General features: G+C 42.7%; 1 protein-coding gene and 1 long non-coding RNA gene across 6 annotated transcripts in view; one reads left to right on the top strand and one right to left on the bottom strand.

Annotated features, from left to right (window-relative positions):
- The window catches only part of CPLANE1 (ciliogenesis and planar polarity effector complex subunit 1), a 171,681-nt gene that overhangs the window by 94,960 nt on the left and 55,085 nt on the right, over window positions 1-21,636 (bottom strand). For all 5 annotated transcript variants that reach the window (XM_075932522.1, XM_075932519.1, XM_075932523.1 and 2 more), the window contains exons 14-22: window positions 21,267-21,347; window positions 17,954-18,118; window positions 15,655-15,828; window positions 13,221-13,449; window positions 12,782-12,921; window positions 8,585-8,802; window positions 7,715-7,879; window positions 6,593-6,731; window positions 2,564-2,673 (exon numbers count right to left, since the gene is read on the bottom strand). In XM_075932522.1, the coding sequence (XP_075788637.1) occupies window positions 2,564-2,673; window positions 6,593-6,731; window positions 7,715-7,879; window positions 8,585-8,802; window positions 12,782-12,921; window positions 13,221-13,449; window positions 15,655-15,828; window positions 17,954-18,118; window positions 21,267-21,347 (1,421 nt within the window). The remainder of the gene's footprint in view (window positions 1-2,563; window positions 2,674-6,592; window positions 6,732-7,714; window positions 7,880-8,584; window positions 8,803-12,781; window positions 12,922-13,220; window positions 13,450-15,654; window positions 15,829-17,953; window positions 18,119-21,266; window positions 21,348-21,636) is intronic.
- LOC142829966 (uncharacterized) overlaps window positions 1-21,636 on the top strand; it is a 66,267-nt gene that overhangs the window by 15,678 nt on the left and 28,953 nt on the right. The window lies entirely within an intron of this gene.

Raw genomic sequence — 21,636 nt, 5'->3', positions numbered from 1 at the left:
TTTAAATGTAGTAAGAGCCTGGCAGGCAGCAAGCAGCCGGGCTCCTACTTCATTTAAACTACAGAGATGCAGCAGGGATAGCTTCTAGAGTCAGCATGACCTGGGACTGAGCAAGTCTGGTTCAGTCCTGGCTCGTGCCAGGTCCAGGAGCTAACCCGCCCCCCCCTCCAACTCTGCAGTTAAATGTACTAAGAGCTGCCAGCAGAGGTTGCTTCATGGCAGCCTCCGCTGCTCCCCCACCCGTGCCACTTCCTCTTGTAGAGGGAGCAGCAGTGGGGGGCAGGTAGCACTTTGGATATGGTACTGGAGGGAATCGGCTTTTAAGCTGGCTCCCTGCAGCACTGGCTCCTGCTTCCCCTCCACTTACTGCCTTGGATACAGAGGAGCAGGGGTGGATGAGAGTCGTCAACTACTTGCTTACATTCCTACCCAGAACTGGACACAATACTACAGTTGAGGCCTGATCAGTGTAGTGTAGAATGGAAGAAATACTTCCCGGGTTTTGCTCACAGCTCTCCTGTTAATGAATCCCAGAATCATATTTCCTTTTTTTGGGGGGGGAGGGGGAGGCGCGAGAGACAATGTCAGACCATTTACTCATATTTAGCTGATGGTCCACTAGGACAACAAGTACTCCACTTTCTAAGGAGTACTTTGCATTTGTCCTTACTAAACTTCATCCTGTTTACCTCACACCATTTCTCCAGTCTGTCCAGATCATTTTGAATTATGACCCTATCCTTCAAAGCACTTGCAAACCTCCCCAGCTTGGTATCATCTGCAAACTTGATAAGCATACTCTCTATGCCATTATCTAAATTGTTTATGAAGATACTGAATAGAACTAGTCTCAAAAGTGACCCCCTCCCCCTCCATGGAACTTCACTTGTTATGCCCTTCCAGCATGACTGTGAATCATTAATAACTACTCTATGAGAATGGTTACACAGCCAGTTGTTCATCCACCTTATAGTAGCCCCACTTAGGCTGTATTTCACTAATATATTGAGAAGAAGGTCATGCAAGACCATAGCAAATGCTTTAATAAAGTCTAGATATACCACTCTATTGCTTCCCCTTTATGCACAAGACTGGTTATCCAGCCAAACAAAGCTATTGATTTGTTCGACATGATTTGTTCTTCCCAAATTCATGCTGGCTTTTACTTATCACCTTATCTTCCAGATGTTTGCAAATGGATTCCTTAATTATTTGCTCCATTATTTTTCCTGGCACAGAAGTTAAGCCAACCGGTCTGTAGATTCCCTGCTACTTCTCTTTTTATAGATGGGCACTGTATTTGCCCTTCTCCAGTCTTCTGGATCTCTCCTGACTTCAATGAGTCTTCAAAGATGAGAGCTAATGGCTCAGATTCCTCCTCTATCAGCTCCTTGAATATTCTAGGTTGCATTTCATCAGGCCTTGGTGACTTGAAGACATCTAATTTCTCTGAGTAATTTTTAATTTGTTCTTTTCCTATTTTAACTTCTAAACCTACCCCATTTGCACTAGCATTCACTATGCTAGGCATCCAGTCTCCACCAATCTTCCGCCATTTCCACATGTTCTGTTGTTTCTCCCTCTTCATTGAGCAATGGGCCTACCTTGTCCTTGGACTTCCTTTTGCTGCTAATATATTTGTAAATGTTTTCTTGTTTGTCTCTAGCTAGACTGGTGCCTTTGCCTCTCATTTATGCGCTTGGTTGAGAGCATGAGGAGGAAAGGGTTGCAGGTATGGACCAATGGACATTGCTAGCAAGAATCCCCTGGTTTCAGGCACATGGGGTACATGTGCACCCATAGTGGAATACATACAGGGATCTGTGACAGGTCACCAGCCCTACACAGCCAAGTAGGACCCTGACTACAGACAACTGGGTGGCAGTTACAGACAATTAGAGTGGTGGCTGGGCCAGTCAATCCGGACTCAGCCAGCCCACATAAAAGGAAGTTGCGGAGCAGAGTGAGCAAGTCTGCTGCTGGACTCCTAGCAAGAAGGCTAAATTTGCAGATGGCTAATGAGCGACGAGCTCCTGGAGAAGGGGACCAGGGGAGCTAAGAAGAGCACCTGATGGACCTTCAGGACTTACAGGCTTGAAGCCAGGAAAAGTGGTGAAGAAACTGAAGCCAAAGGCAGGAACAGAAGGAACGGGGACTGTGGGGAAGAGGCCCAGGGAATAGAGACAGTTAGAGGAAAAGAAGAGGTAAGCAGGAAGCTGATATTTGCAGAGTCCCTGAGGCCAGGGCCCAGAATCCTGCCCAGCCACTGCAAGAAGTGGCTGGACTCTTGTGAGAGGAGACCCTTGGAAGCAGGGGGAGGGGAAACCATATGATGACATGGCTGGAGGTCTATGCCAGAGGGCAGACGCCAAGAGAAAGGAGCTGTAAAGAGTCTGTAGGCAGAGGTGAGACCAGGAAAGCCATTGCCACTGCTGCCACAAATGCTGGGAATGAGATAAATCCTGAAAAACTCAGTGCGGTCAGTGATCCCATGACAGGAACATTACTCACAGAAATATATACTGTTACAGTTAAACCATAACTGTAATGCTACTATAATTACCTTTAGATTACCCACAGTTTCTCTTGCAGTTTGGTACTTTCTGCAACAGTCAGACAATCTTTCACGAACATGAAGCATCCAACACAATGCACATAATTCTCGGAAAGAACCTACAAGAGAAATAATGCAGTACAACTTAAGTTACTTAGGGTGAAATAAAGGAACAACTTAATTAAAACTGATCAACTATACAGAGCAGTAACACAGAGGAAAGGTTTTCATTCTTGATTTTTCAAGAATAACCAGTAGTTGGATTTCTGTAGTCTCTTTATCAGTAAGTTTCAATATCACAGTTAAATCTATAAAACATGCATTCAGTATCTTGGAATGGACTTTCAGTCAGATGTTCTTGTGTGTCAAGACAAGCTCAGCAGAAATAAGCATGACAAGGACAATCAGTGTGCAGATACATTTACATTTTCCTGGTCCTCAAACTATTACAACCCCAGTCCTGATTCATGATGGGAGGAAGTTGGCACAGGAGATACTCTATCATCTTTGTCAACAGCAAACTCCCGCCTCTAATTACATTCTTAACTTTACAGCTGTGGTGGAATTATATCCTTTGAGCCACTAAGATGGTGGGTAGTTCAAAATATGTTGCCCATACATATTCCATTTCTAGCGTCAATGTGACCAATGTGCTTGAGCTCAGGTTTTTCTGGCTTATAGGATCTTCTGGGTATATACCTATGCCATAAGTGTCTTCCCACACTCCCAAATGAGGGCAGAGGTCAAAGAACAGGCCCGAATTCATTTACCCATACAACATCCAGGTGTTAGAGGACTCTACAGCAGCAGGTAAAAAGGATGGGTTGTGGAATACATACAAACAACGCATTTCAAAGAGCCAGTTACTGAAAAGTAAACAACAGAATAATTTCACCACAGGCCACAGTGATGATTTGGGCTGAGTTTAGATCATAAGACTGTTCAGAACCATAGAAGTTTTCAGTACCAGGAATGATGATACTGAATGTGGGATGATCAACTAAGGCCATCAGTACTGGTAATCAGAATTCAGTACCAAGGGAATGGTATTATGCAAGCATGATGCCTGGTGCTTGTGAGGGTGTCAGTGGGACCCAATCTGGGCCTTGTTACCTTTCAAAGAGGCAAAATGAGATGTCTGCCTTTTCACACTAGGACCCAGAGAGGGCAATCTAGCCTTATGCTCTTTAGAAGAGCAGTGCCCTTTCTTCTTTCTAACCCTGTTTGTCTTACTAATCTGAGAATGTCCGCTTAGGCCTTTGTCTACGCAACAGCTGGGAGATGTGATTGCTAGCTCAGGTAGACGTACAAGAGCTAGCTCTGCTTAACCCCATGTTCTAAAAATAGTGTAGTTGAAGGGGCACAGATATTCTCTCAGGCTAGTCCCAAGAGAATAACCTTGTCTAAGCTCTTAGGTGTATAAGAGCTACCCTGAGCTCCTGCAGCTACACTTGCATACACATATCTAACTGAGCTAGGAATCATACCTCCCAGCTGTTCTGAAGACATATACTTCCATGAATAAGCTGAGGGCTATATCTGAGTTCACAAAAGCACTTTAAGAAGAGGCTTGATCTGATCTTTCTGGATTCCTCCTGGATCCGAAGAAAGTTTCAAAGAATTTTCTAATAAAAACTGTTTAAGGCAAGTGTGACGGGCCATCCTTGGCCTGCACTCTGGACAGCGGGGGAAGGCGAGGAGCGAGCGGAGCCACGGGGCAAGAGCCCCAGCGGTAAGTCGCCGACACAGCAGTGCGGCGGGGCCGGAATCCACCACCCACACCCTCACCATAACACCGAGAGGGATGAAAAGTGACTGCCCGGACGCAGCAGGGGAGCGCCCTACATTACCGAAAGGGCGGGTCCTCTGGACGATGTCACGGCCGGCAGGCCATTTTAAAATGGATAGCCACTGACGTAGGAGGGGGCAGCCGCCACAGCCACCGGAGGGTGGACCAGGGCCAAGAGGCCACCTGGAACAGCCCCCACGACCAACAGACAGTGAGTCCTTGCCACAGAGCGGCCCCTCGCCAACCTCACCGGAGGCAAACGGCGCATCCCGGACTCCAAGCAGCCCAGGAGAGCCCTCGCAGAATGCAACGGGAGTCACGGACAACTAAGAAGTCCCCCAGACACCAACCATCAAACCACGGTAGGCGCAGGGGCACTAGAGGGCAGGCCCGGGGGCCTCTAGAGGGGAGCAAGCAGCCCGGGGCATGGCCTTGGTGGTGCCTGTGGGCAGACGTGTTGAGGGCGTAAAAACTCCCGCCTGCCCTGCAGGGGCACTGTTGGCCCCCTGCACTTAGGGCCCCAGGCTGGAACCCAGTGGAGTGGGTGGGCCCGGGTCTTCCTCCCTCTCTTTACTCACAGCCACATGCCCTGCTAGGTGGCAGTGCGCGTTGTTGCCGGCAAGCCAGGCAGGCAAGGTCAGAGGGACTAAAACTAACTCTGGGTCCTGGACCCACTGGCTGCGGAAGTAGGACGAACAGCGGGTTCGCTGAATCCCTCCTGCTCGTCAGAGAGGGGGTGACTGCACCCAACCCACTGGCCCCCGGCCCGGGGAATCCGGCCCCAGGGGTTGACTAGCCGGGCAAGAGGGTCCACTGAACCCCTTTGGCCCCACTGGCAGGGGGTGATTGCACCCCAAAGCTCGTCCACGGCAAGTCTCTATTACTTTTTGCATTTAATAAATGAATCATCTGCAAATGTTACATCAGGAATGTGCACCTCACAGATGTACCATTAAACAACATAACTGTATCACAAGAAGGGACTTGAAACTAGAAGACTTCAGTTCAGTCGTAATGGCTAGTTGAAAAACTAACAAAAACACTTAAACAGTAAAAAAAGCTAACAATACTAAACAAACTACCAACTAATATTTATGAGAGGTATGGACTTTGCTAAGGTACCAGCTTACCTCACATTAAACTGATTTATTTGTACCAACTCTCAGACCCTGGCAGTAAGAAGAAACTGAGGGATGTTTGGGCTTGCTCTCTCAGATTGGGTGCAGGAGGACATCTGGATACAGAGATACTCCAAAAGACACTGCTGTCCAAAAGAATCTGAACTTGAGCTCATGTGCACCAGAAGTGGAATACATATGGACAAGCACTCATAGAAAATTGGGGTTGACAGTTTATCCCTTTAATTCTGCTAAAAGAATATAGCAACAACTATTCAAAAATTATTAAAGATTCTTCTTCATAGGGTCAGGTTTTCATTTCTCTTGTCTGATAGCAAATTCTGGATCACAGAAACCAAAAATCTTGGCATCTTTGTATTCATAAATTAAAATTTCCTTAGAATCTTTGAAGAAAGTTACTATAAAAGTAAAACACAATTTGGACAGCTCTAACAGATAATCTTGCTTCAAAGGAATCTATATCAACATCAATTCTGATTATTCTTACATTAATCTGCCTCAACTTATCGGCTATAGATTTTTTTATACTACAGTACATTTTGTTGGCCTTTGACCAACTTTTCTCCCATCACATTTTTATACAGCTAAAGAAGTTTCAAACATAAGATCTATTCTTGTAATTTGACATTATGAAATTTCTTAATCTTAAAGTTAGTTCATTCTTTCAAGAATATGAGAAAAAAAAGACTTCTTTTCCACCCCACCCCACCCCAAAATAATCTCAACTAAACACAGACATTGGAATCACAGCTATAAAGCAGCATGGCTCAGTACGCGCCTCAGTCTCTACAATTTTAGTAAAAAAAATTAAATGGACAGATGTTTATCATTTTTTAGTCTTTTAAAATAATGATTAACTTATTTTGTAATACACTGAAAACAATAGTTACAATTTATATTTTGTCAATATACCATTATTTTAAAATTATAGCAAAATATAAATATCCTTCTGCAAACATTTTGAAAGATTTACAGAACCACAGAAGACACTATCATGATACATTTGCAAGAAAATGCAAAAATAAAGACTAGAGTTCCCTGGCACATGCAGCTTCTCATCCCTTGTTCTATTTTCCAACCATCAATTATTCAATTTTATTATGCACAAACCTATTGCTTTACAAGAAACATCATCAAAGCGATGGTCTCCAGAAGATGGAGGTCTAAAAAATATTGTACTCAATTTACAATAACGAAGCAAAGTATCAGGAAATGAACTTAATGAAGGAAGATTGCCTTTCATTCGAATCTAGAGGCAGAAAAAGAAAAACTTAAAACAATTTTCCTTATGACAATTGAGAAATTAGCAAATTACCTTTATAAGTGCTTACTAATAACAATTTTTATTCTTCAAGTCATCAGTAGGTGAAAGTCCTAATGAAATCAACTGAAATCTTTCATATCAGGATTGAATGACCCCTTTAACTTACTGACACAACCCAGGTTAATTTTTAAGGGAACACATTTTCATTTAATAAATGTACAAGCTAGGAAAAACTACAATACTTTATTTAATAGGATGATATAGTACAGAGGGCAATGGAATTTAATAGACCAAAGCAAGAGAAATGGGCCTCCCACTGAGCCAGAGACACCCCCTGAGCCACTGACACCCCCGATGGTAAAACTTGGAAGGATTTAGCTGCCCATCCAGAAACAGAAGGCAAGTGCCAAAACAGCAACTGAAAGTAGCTGCAGCTCAGTTAGTCAGCAGCCCCTGGAGGAAACTGCTGCAGTGTCCAATGAGGCTGAAGACGTTGCCACAAGCTTCTAGTTCATCTTGTGCTCTAGATGGCTGAAGCTCTGCAAGCAGATGATAAACAATTATTTTTGGGGAACTTCTATGGCCTGTTGTTCTGGATATCAGATTATGTGTCAGAGTTCCTTTCTGGCCTTGGAATCTAAATGAATCCATAAGGCGTTGATAATTATTATTTCTAAAACCCAGGAAGGTCTGGAACTCAGTGGTCACTTCTTTCCCACCTTCAGTAATAAACACAAGTTATCTGAGGATAACATCCACCTTCCTGCCCTAGCTTCTATTGTACAGGCTCCAATTTCCTTTGGAAAGGAAAGTATGAAAAGAATATAGACAGCGGCTATATGAGACTGAAATTCTTATAAAATTAGGAAGGCTTTAGAGTGGATAAGGGGATTCCCCCTCAAAAAAGTAACCCTCGGTAATATTTACTACAGATCATGGAATTAAAATTAAACAAGTTTGTTATTTACCTTTTGCATTACTTTTCTTGCCCATTTCAATTTTACAATATACCACTGTGCCACAGGGAAGGAACAACGAGCAGCTCGGAAGAGCAGCAGAATTCGCTGAAGGACCCCAGACACCTTCTGACGATAATCTCTCTCAATTTTTAATGGCGAGTCATTGTAGTCTTCCTGAGAAATGCAAGAACGTGACAATAAGATCAATAATTTAGGCACATATAAAGAGTGAATGAGTTAAACTACATGATGTATCTGTTCTTCAGAATATTTTTCTTCTTTGTCTTAAGACCAGAGACTCCACAAAGTACAATAAAACTCCAGTTGTCCGGCATCCAGTGGTTCGGCACTCCTGATAGTCCGGCACAACCTGGAACCCGGAAGTGCTCCAGGCAGCCGGACAATTGGAGCTGCTCTGCCCCAGGCTTCCCCGAGTCAACCGCTGGTGAAACTGACCAGCAGCTGACTCCGGGAAGCCCGGGGCAGAGCACCCCAGCTGCTCTGCCTCAGGCTTCCCCGAGTCAGCCGCTGGTCAGTTTCAGCAGTGGCTGACTTGGGGACGCCTGGGGCAGAGCAGCTGGGGTGCTGCCAGATTGGTCCTGAAGCACTGCCCCCCTCCATCTCCCCCACCCCACCCCACCCCAGACCCCTCATAGCCCCCGCTTCCGATAGTCCGGCATATCTGATAATCCGGCACCCCCTGTGTCCTAAAGGTGCCGGATTATCGGACGTTTACGGTAGAAGGAAAAACGGAAAGTAGCTTTTCGAAGTGGTTACTCACTATTATAGAGCCACAGAGGTAATTATGTTTATTTTGGAAGAAAACTGAACTAGAAGGTTCAAACTAACATTGATATAACTTCTACCAAAAGCACTTACTTCACTGAGAGAAGCTGGCTGGGGACAATATAATGGTGGTGCAGGAAGATACAACCCATCAGGCACTAACCCACACAACTTTCTGCTGAGGTCTTTGGCAGAATCCATCAAAAGTTGAAATGTTTCTGAGAGAATGTCTGCATCTGCCATAACAGCTGCTTTCAGTATTTCTTGCACTGAACCAAACAGCACATTTCCATCTTCCTCTTCAATGGGATCTAAAAAATTCCAAGAATTGAAACAGATATGGCAAATATATCAATTGATAAAATGTTTTCTTCTGAAATTAATAAGAAGTACTGTATTATTGTATTTACATTCATTTTCCAGAATGTATTAATAACTTGCATACTTTATTTCATGTAAGATTTGAAAATGGGAATAAATTTAAGAATTGAAGAAAACTGCTTTTAATGCTCAATTAACTCTGGTTGTTTTTGCTGCCCAACATCTCTCATGAGTATGGATGTCTGGACTGCTCTCCTCATGAACTGCAAAGAGGAGATGAATAAGTGGTTTAATATCGAGATGCTGGCAAACCAGGTTCCAGTTCTTGCCAAGGCTGTGGCATCAACTGATCACTGATAAATTCATAGCTGGAAACCATATCAGCTTATCTGAAGGCTAACAGTGTTCAAGATAGGTGCTACACTTGTAAGGATGTGTTTAGACTCTGTAAGATACTTGTAAGTTGCTGCATGCATTTTTCTTACTTATAACGTCTGCATCTGCATCTAACGTTACCTTATAATGTTTTTTAGAATTTAAAAATGCCTGCTCTAAACTTATTAATTCAGGCAAGAAGAATGATACCCTTGCCCACCAAGGAGGATTATCAATACTTAATTCACCATTGTGAAATAAGATAAAAAATGAGATAATGGCTCTCTCACACCAATAAAGGTGCAAGGAAGCTTGTCTCGTCAACTTAATTTTGAAAAGGAAAATGCAGATAGATTAAATGATTTTTTTCCATTTCTTTCCTGTCTGGAGTCTCAAGACTGGAGCTAGAAAACAAAACCAGAAACCCCTCCCCCCCAAGGGTAAACATGGGGTTAGCCTTGAAAGATATTCTGTGCTGACAATTAATTACAGCTCTAAAGCTTCAGAGGGGTAGTCGAGTTAGTCTGTAAGAGGAAAAACAGGCTACAGAAAACCCCCTAACCTCAAACAAATTATTTCCAGTAACCATGCAACACACCTCCATCATAATCCCACCCCTGCAATCAGCCCCGGTGCCAACTGTCATGGCTCCTTCCCCACTCTGGCATGATAAATGCAGAAGTGGGGGCCAGCAAGTGTACCCCAATGCCTTATCTACCAAGCTTTGGTATAAAACTTCCCCCAAAATCTTAAAAACCTAGATTTTGGGAATAAAACTTCTGCTGCCACCACGCAAATATTAATAACGAGATTAGGGGAAAGATCATTTGGGAAATCTCACCCCTATTATAAAAATCAGGACACACAAGTAACCAATGCCAGGTTAATAAAAAGAAAAGAGAAAACTTTTATTATTACAACAATATTCCTGTTGCAAGCATAAGGATCAGATGGAAAGGTAACAAAATATACTCATGGAGGAATTACACCATGGGCTAGAACTTAGTTAAAAAGAAAAGCCAAACATCTCTTAAGCAGTGCCAGATATCAGATCTCATACCCAACCCTTAAAACAATAAAGCCTAATGAAACTACCTAAACTTTACCCTACTTACAGAAAATGAAGAACGGTGTCTTGGAGAGAGAGAGACAGAGAGAGAGAGAGACATGCTTGTCCCTCTCTGTAGCTCCAGAGAGCACACCCAGAGAGTCAAAAGGAGAAAGGAAAAAACCCAAATTCCTTTGTCCCAGTTTGAAAGTCCTACCTACATTCCTACTGGTCACTCCACCTGGCTAGGTGTAGTTAACTCCTTAATCCCCAGACTGCTGGCTAACCCTCATAATCATGACACCAACTCTGCCCACACATTTACACTAGCAATTTCATCACTGGATCTAACCACATCAGCCAGCAAATCAGAGGCTCATTTAACTACATATCCACTAATTTGATCAATGCCATCAAATGCCAGCAAAGCCCCACTGTAACGAATATTGGCCAAACTATAGTGTCTTTACAGGAAAGAATGGACACAAATCAGATATACAAAAAGGCAATATACAAAAACCTGTTGGAGAACACTTTAATCTGCCTGGACACTCATTAATGGATCTCTAAGTTACCATTTTGTTTCAGGCCAATTCCACAAGCTAAATACACAAGAGAAAGGTTGGAATTTAACTTCATTCACAAGTTTAATTCTTACGCAAATGGTATGAATTGAGACATCAGCTTGCTCACACACTCCCTTGCACACTCCCTTCCATATCCTAATGACTTGACCGACCAACCAACCAATGGAGGTGCTAATTGTTCTTATCAGCCTCTTGTAACTATTTAAACCATCTACTCACTATCTCTCTTTTTTACTCCCCTTCCCCCTACCCTTCCCTTATTTATTCTTGGATCTGGACTTCTAATACTCCTGTTATCTGAAGAAGTGGGTTGTGTCCACGAAAGTTCACGATACCATCTACATGTTTTGTTAGTCTTTAAGGTGCTACTAGACTATTTGTTTCCAATTACAGCTCTATCCCTTTTGAACCACAGTGTATAACTTGTGCATGTATACGTTGCCTGCTTTAATCTGTACATATCTAGAAAAAAAGAAATGAGAGAGTTAACTCATTCATAGTTAGCTTACTATAGGACTCCTGAGAAGTGTTGTCAAACTTGATGTAAATGAGTGGTCTCTTTGAACTGGAAGCAATCTGAATATTTTTTGATCTGTGGTGTAAGTGACTACTCATCAATAAGCTTGCTGTAACAAGGTGCCCAGGGAACCCTTGGCTCCTGTCCCTGTTGTGCTGATAAAGTCACTCTGAGTCTCTGGGTTCAGTAACCAATGGTAAAGTTTATTTACAGGTTGTGCACCCACCATCCTTTCATTATACAAGCAGCCCTTTACCATCTGCAGGCAGGAGGGAAGGGAGATACATCTCCCTGCTTCTCCTCCCTGCCTTTTCCCTTTTTTCCTGCTCCCCCTTGGCTTGCTTCCCCTAAGGCGTGTATACAATCCCAGCCCAATTAGACATCAGCTGTCTCTGCTTCCCCAATTATGGTGAGAAAGTCTAAACAGCTCCAATTCACTTCCCTTAATTAGAGTTGGAGTGACACAAGGCTGGCTCAGCAGTTCCTGCTCAGCACCTTGTCACACTCACTTGGGTGGCAAACAAGGCAGGAATGCCTAAGGGAACAGTCTGTGTGACTCCATGGTAAGACTAGTTTAGTATTTCACATTTTAGCACTTTACTTTTGTCACTGTGTTGATGAAATCTAATGACAAAGCATAGCACCAGTTTCGGATGTCTGCCCTGTTTTTTGATAAGTCTGTCATAACATTGACACACACAATCATGAATCACTCCAAACAGCGTGACACTAGCTAAGACACAGAATACCATAAATCACAAATGCAAACAAAGCCTTGAAATCTGGACTTTAGGAACTAGAGCAGAATATGGGATATGGATAATTTTACTACAGCGAGACTTTGGGCTGTTCTGTAAATTTAATCCAGTGACATTGATTTCCATACAGTTCAAACACTTATTTCAGTATGTCTTACGCTCTAAATACATTCAGTTGACATACAAGTATTTTATAGTCAAAACAAATGGAAGTGCATATCTAATATGTCTACATCATCTTCCCCAAACAACAAAGAAGAGGGGATCATCCTGAGCATGGAAAAAGCTAAAACACCAATGGGATACTATGCAGTGTTACTGTAGCCTTATTAGTCCCAGAATTATTAGCAAGACAAGTGGATGGGGTAGTATCTTTTATAGGGCAAACATTTATTGGTGAGAGAGAAACGCTTGTGAAAGCTTACACAGACATGAAAAAGAACTCTGTGTAAGCTTGAAAGTATGTGTGTCTCACCAAAAGATGCTGCTCCAATGAAACACATTACCTCATATATCCTGTCTTTCTATAGGATTCTAGGCACTTACTGTAGCTATCTGCATACACAATGATAACTATATTTTCATAATGCTAAAGAGGAACACTTATTTTAAAGGGAATATCTAGGATTTGTGGAATCAACTGGAATAAAGTTGATTTAAATAGTATTAAATCATTTTACATACCTGTAAAATGTTTATATTTATTGCTTCCTTCATTTGGAGTTTCAAAATTGACTGGCTGTCCCAAGAAAGACTGTAGTTTTTCCTGAAAAATGTGTGTTGGAGTCAAGTTCAAAGGCAAATGTAGCTCCATTTTCTCTGACCTGAAAGTGTATCAAGAAACTATCAATTAATGACAAAATAAAAAGTCTGCAGAAAAACCCAGGAAATTCTGTGGAAACATCTTTTCTTATTCACTGGGAAAAAAACTTCCACACACAAAATTATTAATTTAGGAACACTGGGAAAAGGCACATTTATTGAAATCTTGTATCTATTAACTTGTAAGAGTCTTAAGGGAAGCACACTATCTTCTCTGCTATGTAAAATACATGTACATGATACCATATAATAATGCATGATGGTAATTCTGAGTTCCCTTATTTTAACAAGCATAACTCACCTTGCAACACCACTACTGCTTTGACAGTACAGATTATAAGCCACACCTATGGTAACAGACATTTTCCAGTCTCCAAGTTTGCGTGCTAACCACACAGCCTCTGGAATCAGTCCACCCACGAAGAATAAGTCAAGAGCATATTCAGCTGTCCATACAGACGAAAGGTTCTGGTCTCTAACAGCACTGGTGACCATAGAATGCTGCAGTGGAACAACTCGAGGGAACTGGCCTATAGAAGGATAATATATTTTTAATATTGTTAATTACAAACAGTAAATTAAAATAAATGTAGAGTTTATAGTGTGGTATTTTGTCACACCAGCTTGTTGTGTACTCATTTTTTATTACCTTTATAACATGGTTTATGATTTTTAAACAATAACATGGGGCAAATCCTCACCTCAGGAAAGTTGTCACTGCTCCTTTAAATTCAGAATTCTAAATTTTTTACACCATGAGGGTCTGCTCTATAGGCTCTCCTCTACTATCAAGTACCTTGTAGGCACTTACAGACAGAATAAAGATTGCCCCTTAACCTTCTCTTTGTTAAGCTAAATTCAATGCACAAAAATGTTAATTAGTATATTAGGTATTGTCTACCTGCATTCTGCAAGGGTTCCTTTCGGAAGTTTTGTCCAAAGGCAGGACTAAAACTTCCATCAGAAGGTGCTACTTGGAATAAACAAGCACCGCATGTCAGCTTTAGTCATAGCGATATATGTTAGCATGCAATTGCATAATGCGTAACCACATCCCTGCTACTCCACACTGCTGCCTATTAGAGGCAGCAGTGCATGGTGGCAGGTGGGAGCCAGTTTGGGAGGGGAGCCAGTTTAAAAACCAACTTCCCAGGCAGACCAACTCCCACCTGCTGTCCTGCTCTGCTGCTTCTAACACAGAAGAAGCAGTGCGGGATGGCAGGAGCCCCTGTCTGTGGAGGGTCTGAGCTCCCCATGGACAGAGGATGCCATGAACCACCCGTCTGCAGGGAGCTCACTCCCCCCCCCCCCCCCAAACAGGGGTTGCTGCCACAGAGCAGCCTCTGTCCACGGCAGGCCCAGGCTTCCTGCACATATCAGCTCCCGCCTGTCCCCCTCACCCTCTATCAGAGGCAGCAGCATGGAGGTGGGAGCGAGAATAGGGGACAGATGGATCCGGTGCTGTGGGAAGCTGGCTTAAGCCAGTTCCACATGGCTGCCAGCTCCCACCTGTCCCATCTTGCTGCTTCTGATATGGAAGCATCTGATATGGAAGGAGGGGAGAATGTGTGCAATCAACAGGATTAACTGATAAACCCATGCTTATCGGTTAATTGTGTAGTCATTTTCACATTGACATCCCTATTCAGTACTCCAGTTATTCTAATGACATGTTGCTTGGAACACCACAGCCTGTAACAGACCCCCAGTCCTTTTCACATGCACAAATGATTTTCTCAAGGCACGGTGAAGATTCAACTTATATCCTGCTTCTTTCTCCAGAAGAGTAGTGCATGTCAAATACTAGCTGACATCCTGAATAGATGATATCAATTTGAGGGGCAGAACCGGAGTTTGAGCCCCAGATGTGTACAAAAAAAGTGCAATGGAAAGAACTATAAAATTCTGATAACACATCATTATTGTTTGTAGGGAGGGCTATATTAGAGATATAAAATTCCATTTTATCAGTTAACCAGTTAAACATGATGTTTAACTGGTTAATGCTTAAATGGAAGTAGGTAGCAGGCCGGCCCAGGTGGAGCAGCCCTCCCCCCTTATACAGGTGCACTGTTTTGGCCCGGCTAAGCCTGCCACTGGCAGGGGCTGTTCCAATTGGACTGAAGTGCTCACCCCCATGGCGTGCTACTGTGGCCAAGCCGAGCCAGCCGCAGGCTGCCCCAAACAGGCTCAAGTGCCCATGACATGGCACAGTGGGCCCAGGAAGGCTAGAGCAGCTCCATGCCCACATTAAGCAGGGGGTTGTTCCAGCCTAGATGTACCCCACCAGTTAATCACTGACATCACTAGGCTGTATCAAGGGAATCTTTTGTTCAAACAACCTCAAGACGGATCGCTAACACTCTGGATCTCCAGGAGGCAAAACAGTTTGCAAAACAATCCATGTAAGTATGTGGATTACAAAATAAAATGAGAATACTCTGTACTATACTTTTTAACAATGACACAAAAGTTTAAATATGTACAAGTGAAATATTCTCCAATTACTACAGCTACAAAGTATTTGTTTTGCTGACAAAAATATTTGCAAAAATATCTTAATATAACCAAGTGTAATTGTATCCTTAATACTAATAATCCTAAAAAAATAAATAGAAATCACAGCACTAAAAACAGAGGAATTACCCTTTTAAGATTAGGCAACATCAACACATAAATAATAGAACATAGTACTGAATCAGAGCCAGTTAAAATATTTTTGTTTAACAGAATACCTTGATTGATGTGAAGTGGAGGTAGAATATCAACTTTATGTGGGGGAAGTACATATAGTAGCTGATTAGTAAAATAGGCAGCCATGAATCGTGCCATGGACTTTATTACTGCCGCTGCAGCATCAGGATGAACATCTCTTATCATCCACAGCTCATATCGAAAACACGCACCATCTAAGAGACAAAACAAAAACGTGCTATAAAAATTGAGAACAAGAACTGTTCAATTATAGCCAACAACTCTTTGCACTAAAACTATGGCCCTACTCATTCCCCAAAAGCTTTCCTGAGCTTTTTAAAACAGAAAATATAAAAGCCTCTTACTATTAATTACAAGTTAGTAACAATTCCCCTTTGAAGATTTCTCACAACCAGAATCTACAGATGGACCCAAATCACTAAGCTGATATCCAGATCCGACTCTGAACTTTCCCAGAGTCTTGGTGATTCAGATCTGGGACTCTGATTCAGAACTTTATAAAGCGAGGGGCTTAGTTACAAAATTTGCATCCAGATAAGAATACAAATATGTGTTTAAATTTAGGATTGTGGCCAACTCTGATGTAACACATTATATATACATAAACAGAAAATGAAAAACATGAGATTTCTCAGGGCTTGATCAGAAGTCAAAAGCAGTCTTTCCACAAATTTCAGTGATTTTGGATCAGGCTCTTTAAAAAAAAAAAAAAGGGGGGGGGGGGGGAACTTTATCAAACCCCACTCAAACTATGAACTATACCAGTGGTCTCCAACCTTTTTACACCGAAGATCACTTTTTAAATCTCAGAACAGGCGAAGATCTACCGCCCCGCCCCTTTCTATTCTCCTCCTGTCCATCACTTGCTATCCCCAGTCCTTACTTACACACTCTGATAAACACTTTATTTTTAAATTATGCGATATATAAAATTAAAATCACGTGTTTATAGTTATGAAATAAATGGTCTGTTTTTTATTCATGCTATTTAAATCTAAAATGAAGCATTTATAATTATACATTTTGTGGGGACAGAGTTCTGCGGCTGGGGGCAGGGGAGAAAGAACAGGGTGCTGGGCAGGGGAGAGGACAGGGTTCTTTTGCAGCAGGGGACAGGGTACCAGTGGGGGTAGAGTTCGGGGAGTGGGGACAGAGCTCGGGTAGTGGGGACAGGGGAGTGGGGACAGAGTTCCGTAGCTGGGGACAGGGGAGTCGAGTGTGGGGAGCGGGGACAGGGTGCCAGTGGCAGCAGAGTCACCTGCATCTGCCTCCTCCCAGGATTCTCTCTCCCTCCCTCCCCCACCCTCCTTGGGAAGCCAGCACATGCCTCCTCCAGGCCCCCCACAGTGCAGGGAAACCCCGAGCGTGCCTGCCCCGGGGCTAACCCCCGCCTCCCGTGGCGGGGCCAAACCCCTGTGGGAGCCTGCCTCGGGGGCAACTCTCCCTATTCCACGGCGGGGCCAAACCCCTGCGGGACCCTGCACCAGGGGCAACCCCCACCCCTCCCGCGGCAGGGCCAAACCCCTATGCCGTGGCGTGGCCCCTCCCCTCCCGCAGCGCGGCCAACCCCCGCGGGCGCCTGCCCCAGGGTTAAACCGTCCCTCCCGCAGCGCAGCCAAACCCCAGGGCCGACTCCCGCTCCTGCGGCGCAGGGAAACCCCTGTGCCCAACTCACCCCTCCGGCACCGGCGGCGCAGAGAAGCCTCCGCACTCCTCCTCTAGGGCCAACACCCCCTCCCCCAGCACGCAACAGAGCTGTGGGAGGGGGAGTAGCCCGCGCACTTCCAGAACCCCCGGAAGCGACGCGGGCTTCAGAGAGGACTTCTGTCCACCCCGCGGGAAGCCGGCACTACACTAGAGGTAGGTAGTGGGGCTTCTCAGGGGCGGGGGGAAAATGGGGGGCGGGGTTGCCCGAATGCCTCGCGATCGACCGGCCGCTCACGATTGACGGGTTGGTGACCACAGAACTATACAATTAAAGCTGCCTTCCAAACACTTACTCTAATTATTAAAGACTAGACAGAAGTTCTGAAGTCATTTTTAAGAGACGAATACTACTGATGGAGAAATGGGGCATTAAGGAATTAAGAGGCTGAAGAATGGAAGTAAGGAAATCTAGGCTTCAGACAATTACACAGAAACCCCATTTTTCATCCCTTCAGAAAAAGATGTATTCAGACTGCAGGAAGCTCTTAAGAATTTTTTGAAGCAAATCATGAAGCCAAGTTCTTACGGGGGATAAAAATCAAACATCAGGTTATCTAAAGCTTATCATCATCCATTAATAAACAAACCATATTTTTAACAAGATAAACATACCAGTAAAATCGTCTGCCTGCCTTACTGGCGGCTGAGATCGTTTTAGTACCTCTTTCACAAGATGATCACTCAGTCCCTGAGCCTCACGTAAGTTGTAATGATATAGATGGCAATATAATATAGCAAGGTAGTACCTAGTTTGAAGAAACTGTGTCCTCTTGTCTCCTACATTAAAAAAGGAAACAAATGTAGCATTGTATACTCAAAAGCAAAGGAAGATAAATATAAAGACATATACAAAATCCAAGAAAAAGAGCTGCAGCTGTAATCCAGGACACAGAAAAACAAATGAGCATAAAAAAAGTATCAGGAAGGCGCAACATACTAGAAGCTGTCCACCTGAAATTTCCTCTATGTAAACACGATACAACTGAAGAACCATAAGTTAAGAGAGGGAGCAGAACTGGGGAGCAGACATTATAGGAGATGTGATCCTATTGCAAACCAGTGCATTATTTTTTAGTCAGAATTTTTTATGGAAGTTAATTTTACACCTTTCAGTTCCAACTCTGCAGCTTATATACATTTCAACAAGGGGATTAGTGAGAAGTTGTGATGTTGCAAAGGCAGCACAGCTTAAATCAGACATGGTGCTCAGAGAGGGTGTTCAGGAACCAGTAAAGACAATACAGATATGCTGTATCTCAAGATCTTCAATGCTAAGACTGATTTGCCTAGAAATTCTCAAATACCTATAAGGTTTCAATTATCTCTCTCTCAGTGAAAATACATTTAGATCCTTTACTCTCTAAAATAACTAGAGACACAAATTGGTGGCATCCTCTCTCCCTGAGTCTGTGGGAAAGGGCTAATATAATAATTTTTTTATTATTCTGTGAAGGTTCCTGTATATTTTAAGCAGACTGCATGCATATATCCCTCCATTTTATTTCAGAAAATGTAATAAAATTATTAGTCTTCTTATGGTTTTGGTTAACACCTATACCTATTGCTCAAAGCAATCTACCTCACTATAGTCAAGAAAAGCTTTGAGCTCCCAGACATAATTTGTTTGCTTTTAGCATGTCATAGATGTCACACTGATTCCAGCATAATACCCTTCTACACACATGGATGAAACTGAAGGCGTATTAACACATCCACCTCCTTCTGCAGGTCTGCTTGGTTCCTCCTTTTCGTCTGATAAAGAAAAATAAGGTACCTACAGTGGTGGCAGCACAAAAAGTATGGGTTATCATATCTGAGAGATACGAGTTTCATCCTTGCCATCATGTAGAAGCACTTACTATAGAACCCAGACTTGCAAATACCTACAATTTGGAAGAACTGACTGAGCATGGATTTCATACGTGCGTCCCAATTGGTTAGTTATGAAGGCTTTGCCCCTTTTCTAACACTAAAACAACAATATGACCTGCAACCCTCAGGTGAGTGGCAATGATACAGATTAAACACTTAAAATGTATCATTTTCTTCTGTATATGCTAAGACTGCCAGAAGCCACAGAGCTACTGGGAACCTTGGAAAACATGGACAAACTCCCCAAGCCCATGTCCACTACACATGCCTTACGAATAAAGAGGAATTTAACTGGTTGGATATTAGGAAAAACTATTTCACTAGGAGGGTGGCGAAGCACTGGAATGGGTTACCTAGGGAAGTAGTGGAGTCTCCATCCCTAGAGGTGTTTAAGTCTCGGGTTGACAAAGCACTGGCCGGGTTGAATTAGTTGGAATTGGTCCTGCCTAGAGCATGGGGCTGGACTTGATGACCTTCTGAGGTCTCTTCCAGTTCTATGATTTTATGATTCTTTTGAAAGCATACGGAGTTATCACTGCCCTCAGTGATACGCATATTACACTGTCAAAGTGTTTTTGTGGATCTCTGGCTATGTGGCAAAAAATTCTATTCAGAACACACTGGATGCCATAAAAGAGAGCTACCCTATTTGCTTAATTATTCTAGCCTCCACGAACAGCAGAAGCTATGTCAGTGGGAGAAGTTCTCCTGCTGACATGGCACTGTCTCTATTGGCACTTTTGTTAATGTAAATTATGTCACTTAGAGTGGGGTATATGGGTTATTTTGACATAAGCAGTAGCACAGGCTAAGAGTTAGGAAGGAATAATCAATTGCACAAATACAAAATAAGAAATGACTGACTACAAAGGAGTACTCCAGAAAAGGATCTGGGAACTCTTCTGAATCAAACAAAACACAAGTCAATAATGTAATCCCGTTGGAAAACAAAAAAAAAAAAAAAAAAAAAGTCAACATCATTCGGTAGATTGGCAAGCGTGTTGTAAACAAGACAAATAATTCTTCCACTACTCAGCATTGATAAGGCATAAGTTGTAGATGTGTGTCCATCACTCTTTGGGAAATATGTGGGTGAACTAAAGAAGGCCACAGGTGGGGGTAGAGTGGGAAGGGAAGAAATGGTGATCTATACCTACAAAGAAAGAGTTCATAAAATTTTTTTAAAAGTATGTTTAGTCCTTCAAGTGTATAAAAGGTTTGTATCTGAAGAAGAGTGATAAGTTATTCTCCTTAGCAACCAAGGACAAGAAATAATTAAATTAAATTGCAGCAAAGGAGATTTAGATTAAACATAAAAAAAAATCCTAAAGGAGGTAAGCTCCGGAACAAATTAATTAGAGCAACTGGGGCACTTCCATCATTGAAGGTTTTTAGGAACAGGTTAGACAAATGCCTGTCAGAGATAGTCTAGATAATACTTAGTCATGTCTAAGAGCAGACCTATCGAAATGCTTTCTAGTCCTACATGTCTATGATTATATCTTAGGTCAAATAATGAGAGCTATCTATTTCACCTGACCGTTTACTTTTCCCCCCTCCCTCTTCCAGCGCTGCCTTTTTTGCCTATTTGTATAGCATGTCATCATCACCACCACCCCCACTCTCACATGTTATGTCCCTATCACACGGTCTAGTTTTGTACCGTCTTCCCTCTTCCCCCCTCGGCAGACCTGAGTATTATCCAATGGGGTTTTCTGCAACTCTGGGAACTGGACTCAATTACCCAGGAAGTCCATTACAGTCCTGTGTTACTCTACTGACTCCCTACATGGATTTTCAGCTAGATTTTTTATGTAAAAAACTCACGGCAAGTAGATTACCTAGATTGTTGAGTCCTGCTTAAAAGTATTCTGGACTCAATTTTTATTCCTGAACAAATTTTAATTTCAAGATAGAAGCTCTGGCAATCTGATATCTTACAGGAGTGCTAACAGCATGACAACTACAGCAGAGAAGTATGAACAGCCTTCCCAAAATATTGTACAAAGATCTGAAAACTGAAAAGATAAAGACTGCTTCATTTTTCCCTTGCCTTTTGCTTTGGTTTCTTGAAGAGTCCTCTTCCACAGATCCAGAGATTCTTTGTACGAACCTAAAAGAAACTGTTCCTCACCTATAAAATATTACAATATAGTCAACAAAATTGTAAGATATTGACATCTTTTTAGACAAAAACTGACAAGTACATGTAGGTTTCTATTTCAGTTCAAATCTTTGCCTGTCACAAATGGTAACACAAATCCACAGCAGCTACTATATCTGCAAATGTCTCAGTTTCCAAAAACATTATAGCCAAATGACTATTTAGGAAGTGGCTGAAAAGAGTTTACTCGCCTTGTGTTATAATTGAGGTTCTTCAAGATGGCTGTCGCTGTGAATGCTTCACCACCCACCCTTCCTCC

The sequence above is a fragment of the Pelodiscus sinensis genome, chromosome 6 (assembly GCF_049634645.1).
Source record: "Pelodiscus sinensis isolate JC-2024 chromosome 6, ASM4963464v1, whole genome shotgun sequence".
Taxonomy (NCBI): domain Eukaryota; kingdom Metazoa; phylum Chordata; order Testudines; family Trionychidae; genus Pelodiscus; species Pelodiscus sinensis.
Note: the sequence above shows the minus strand (reverse complement) of the source record. Positions and strands in the feature narration are given on the sequence as shown.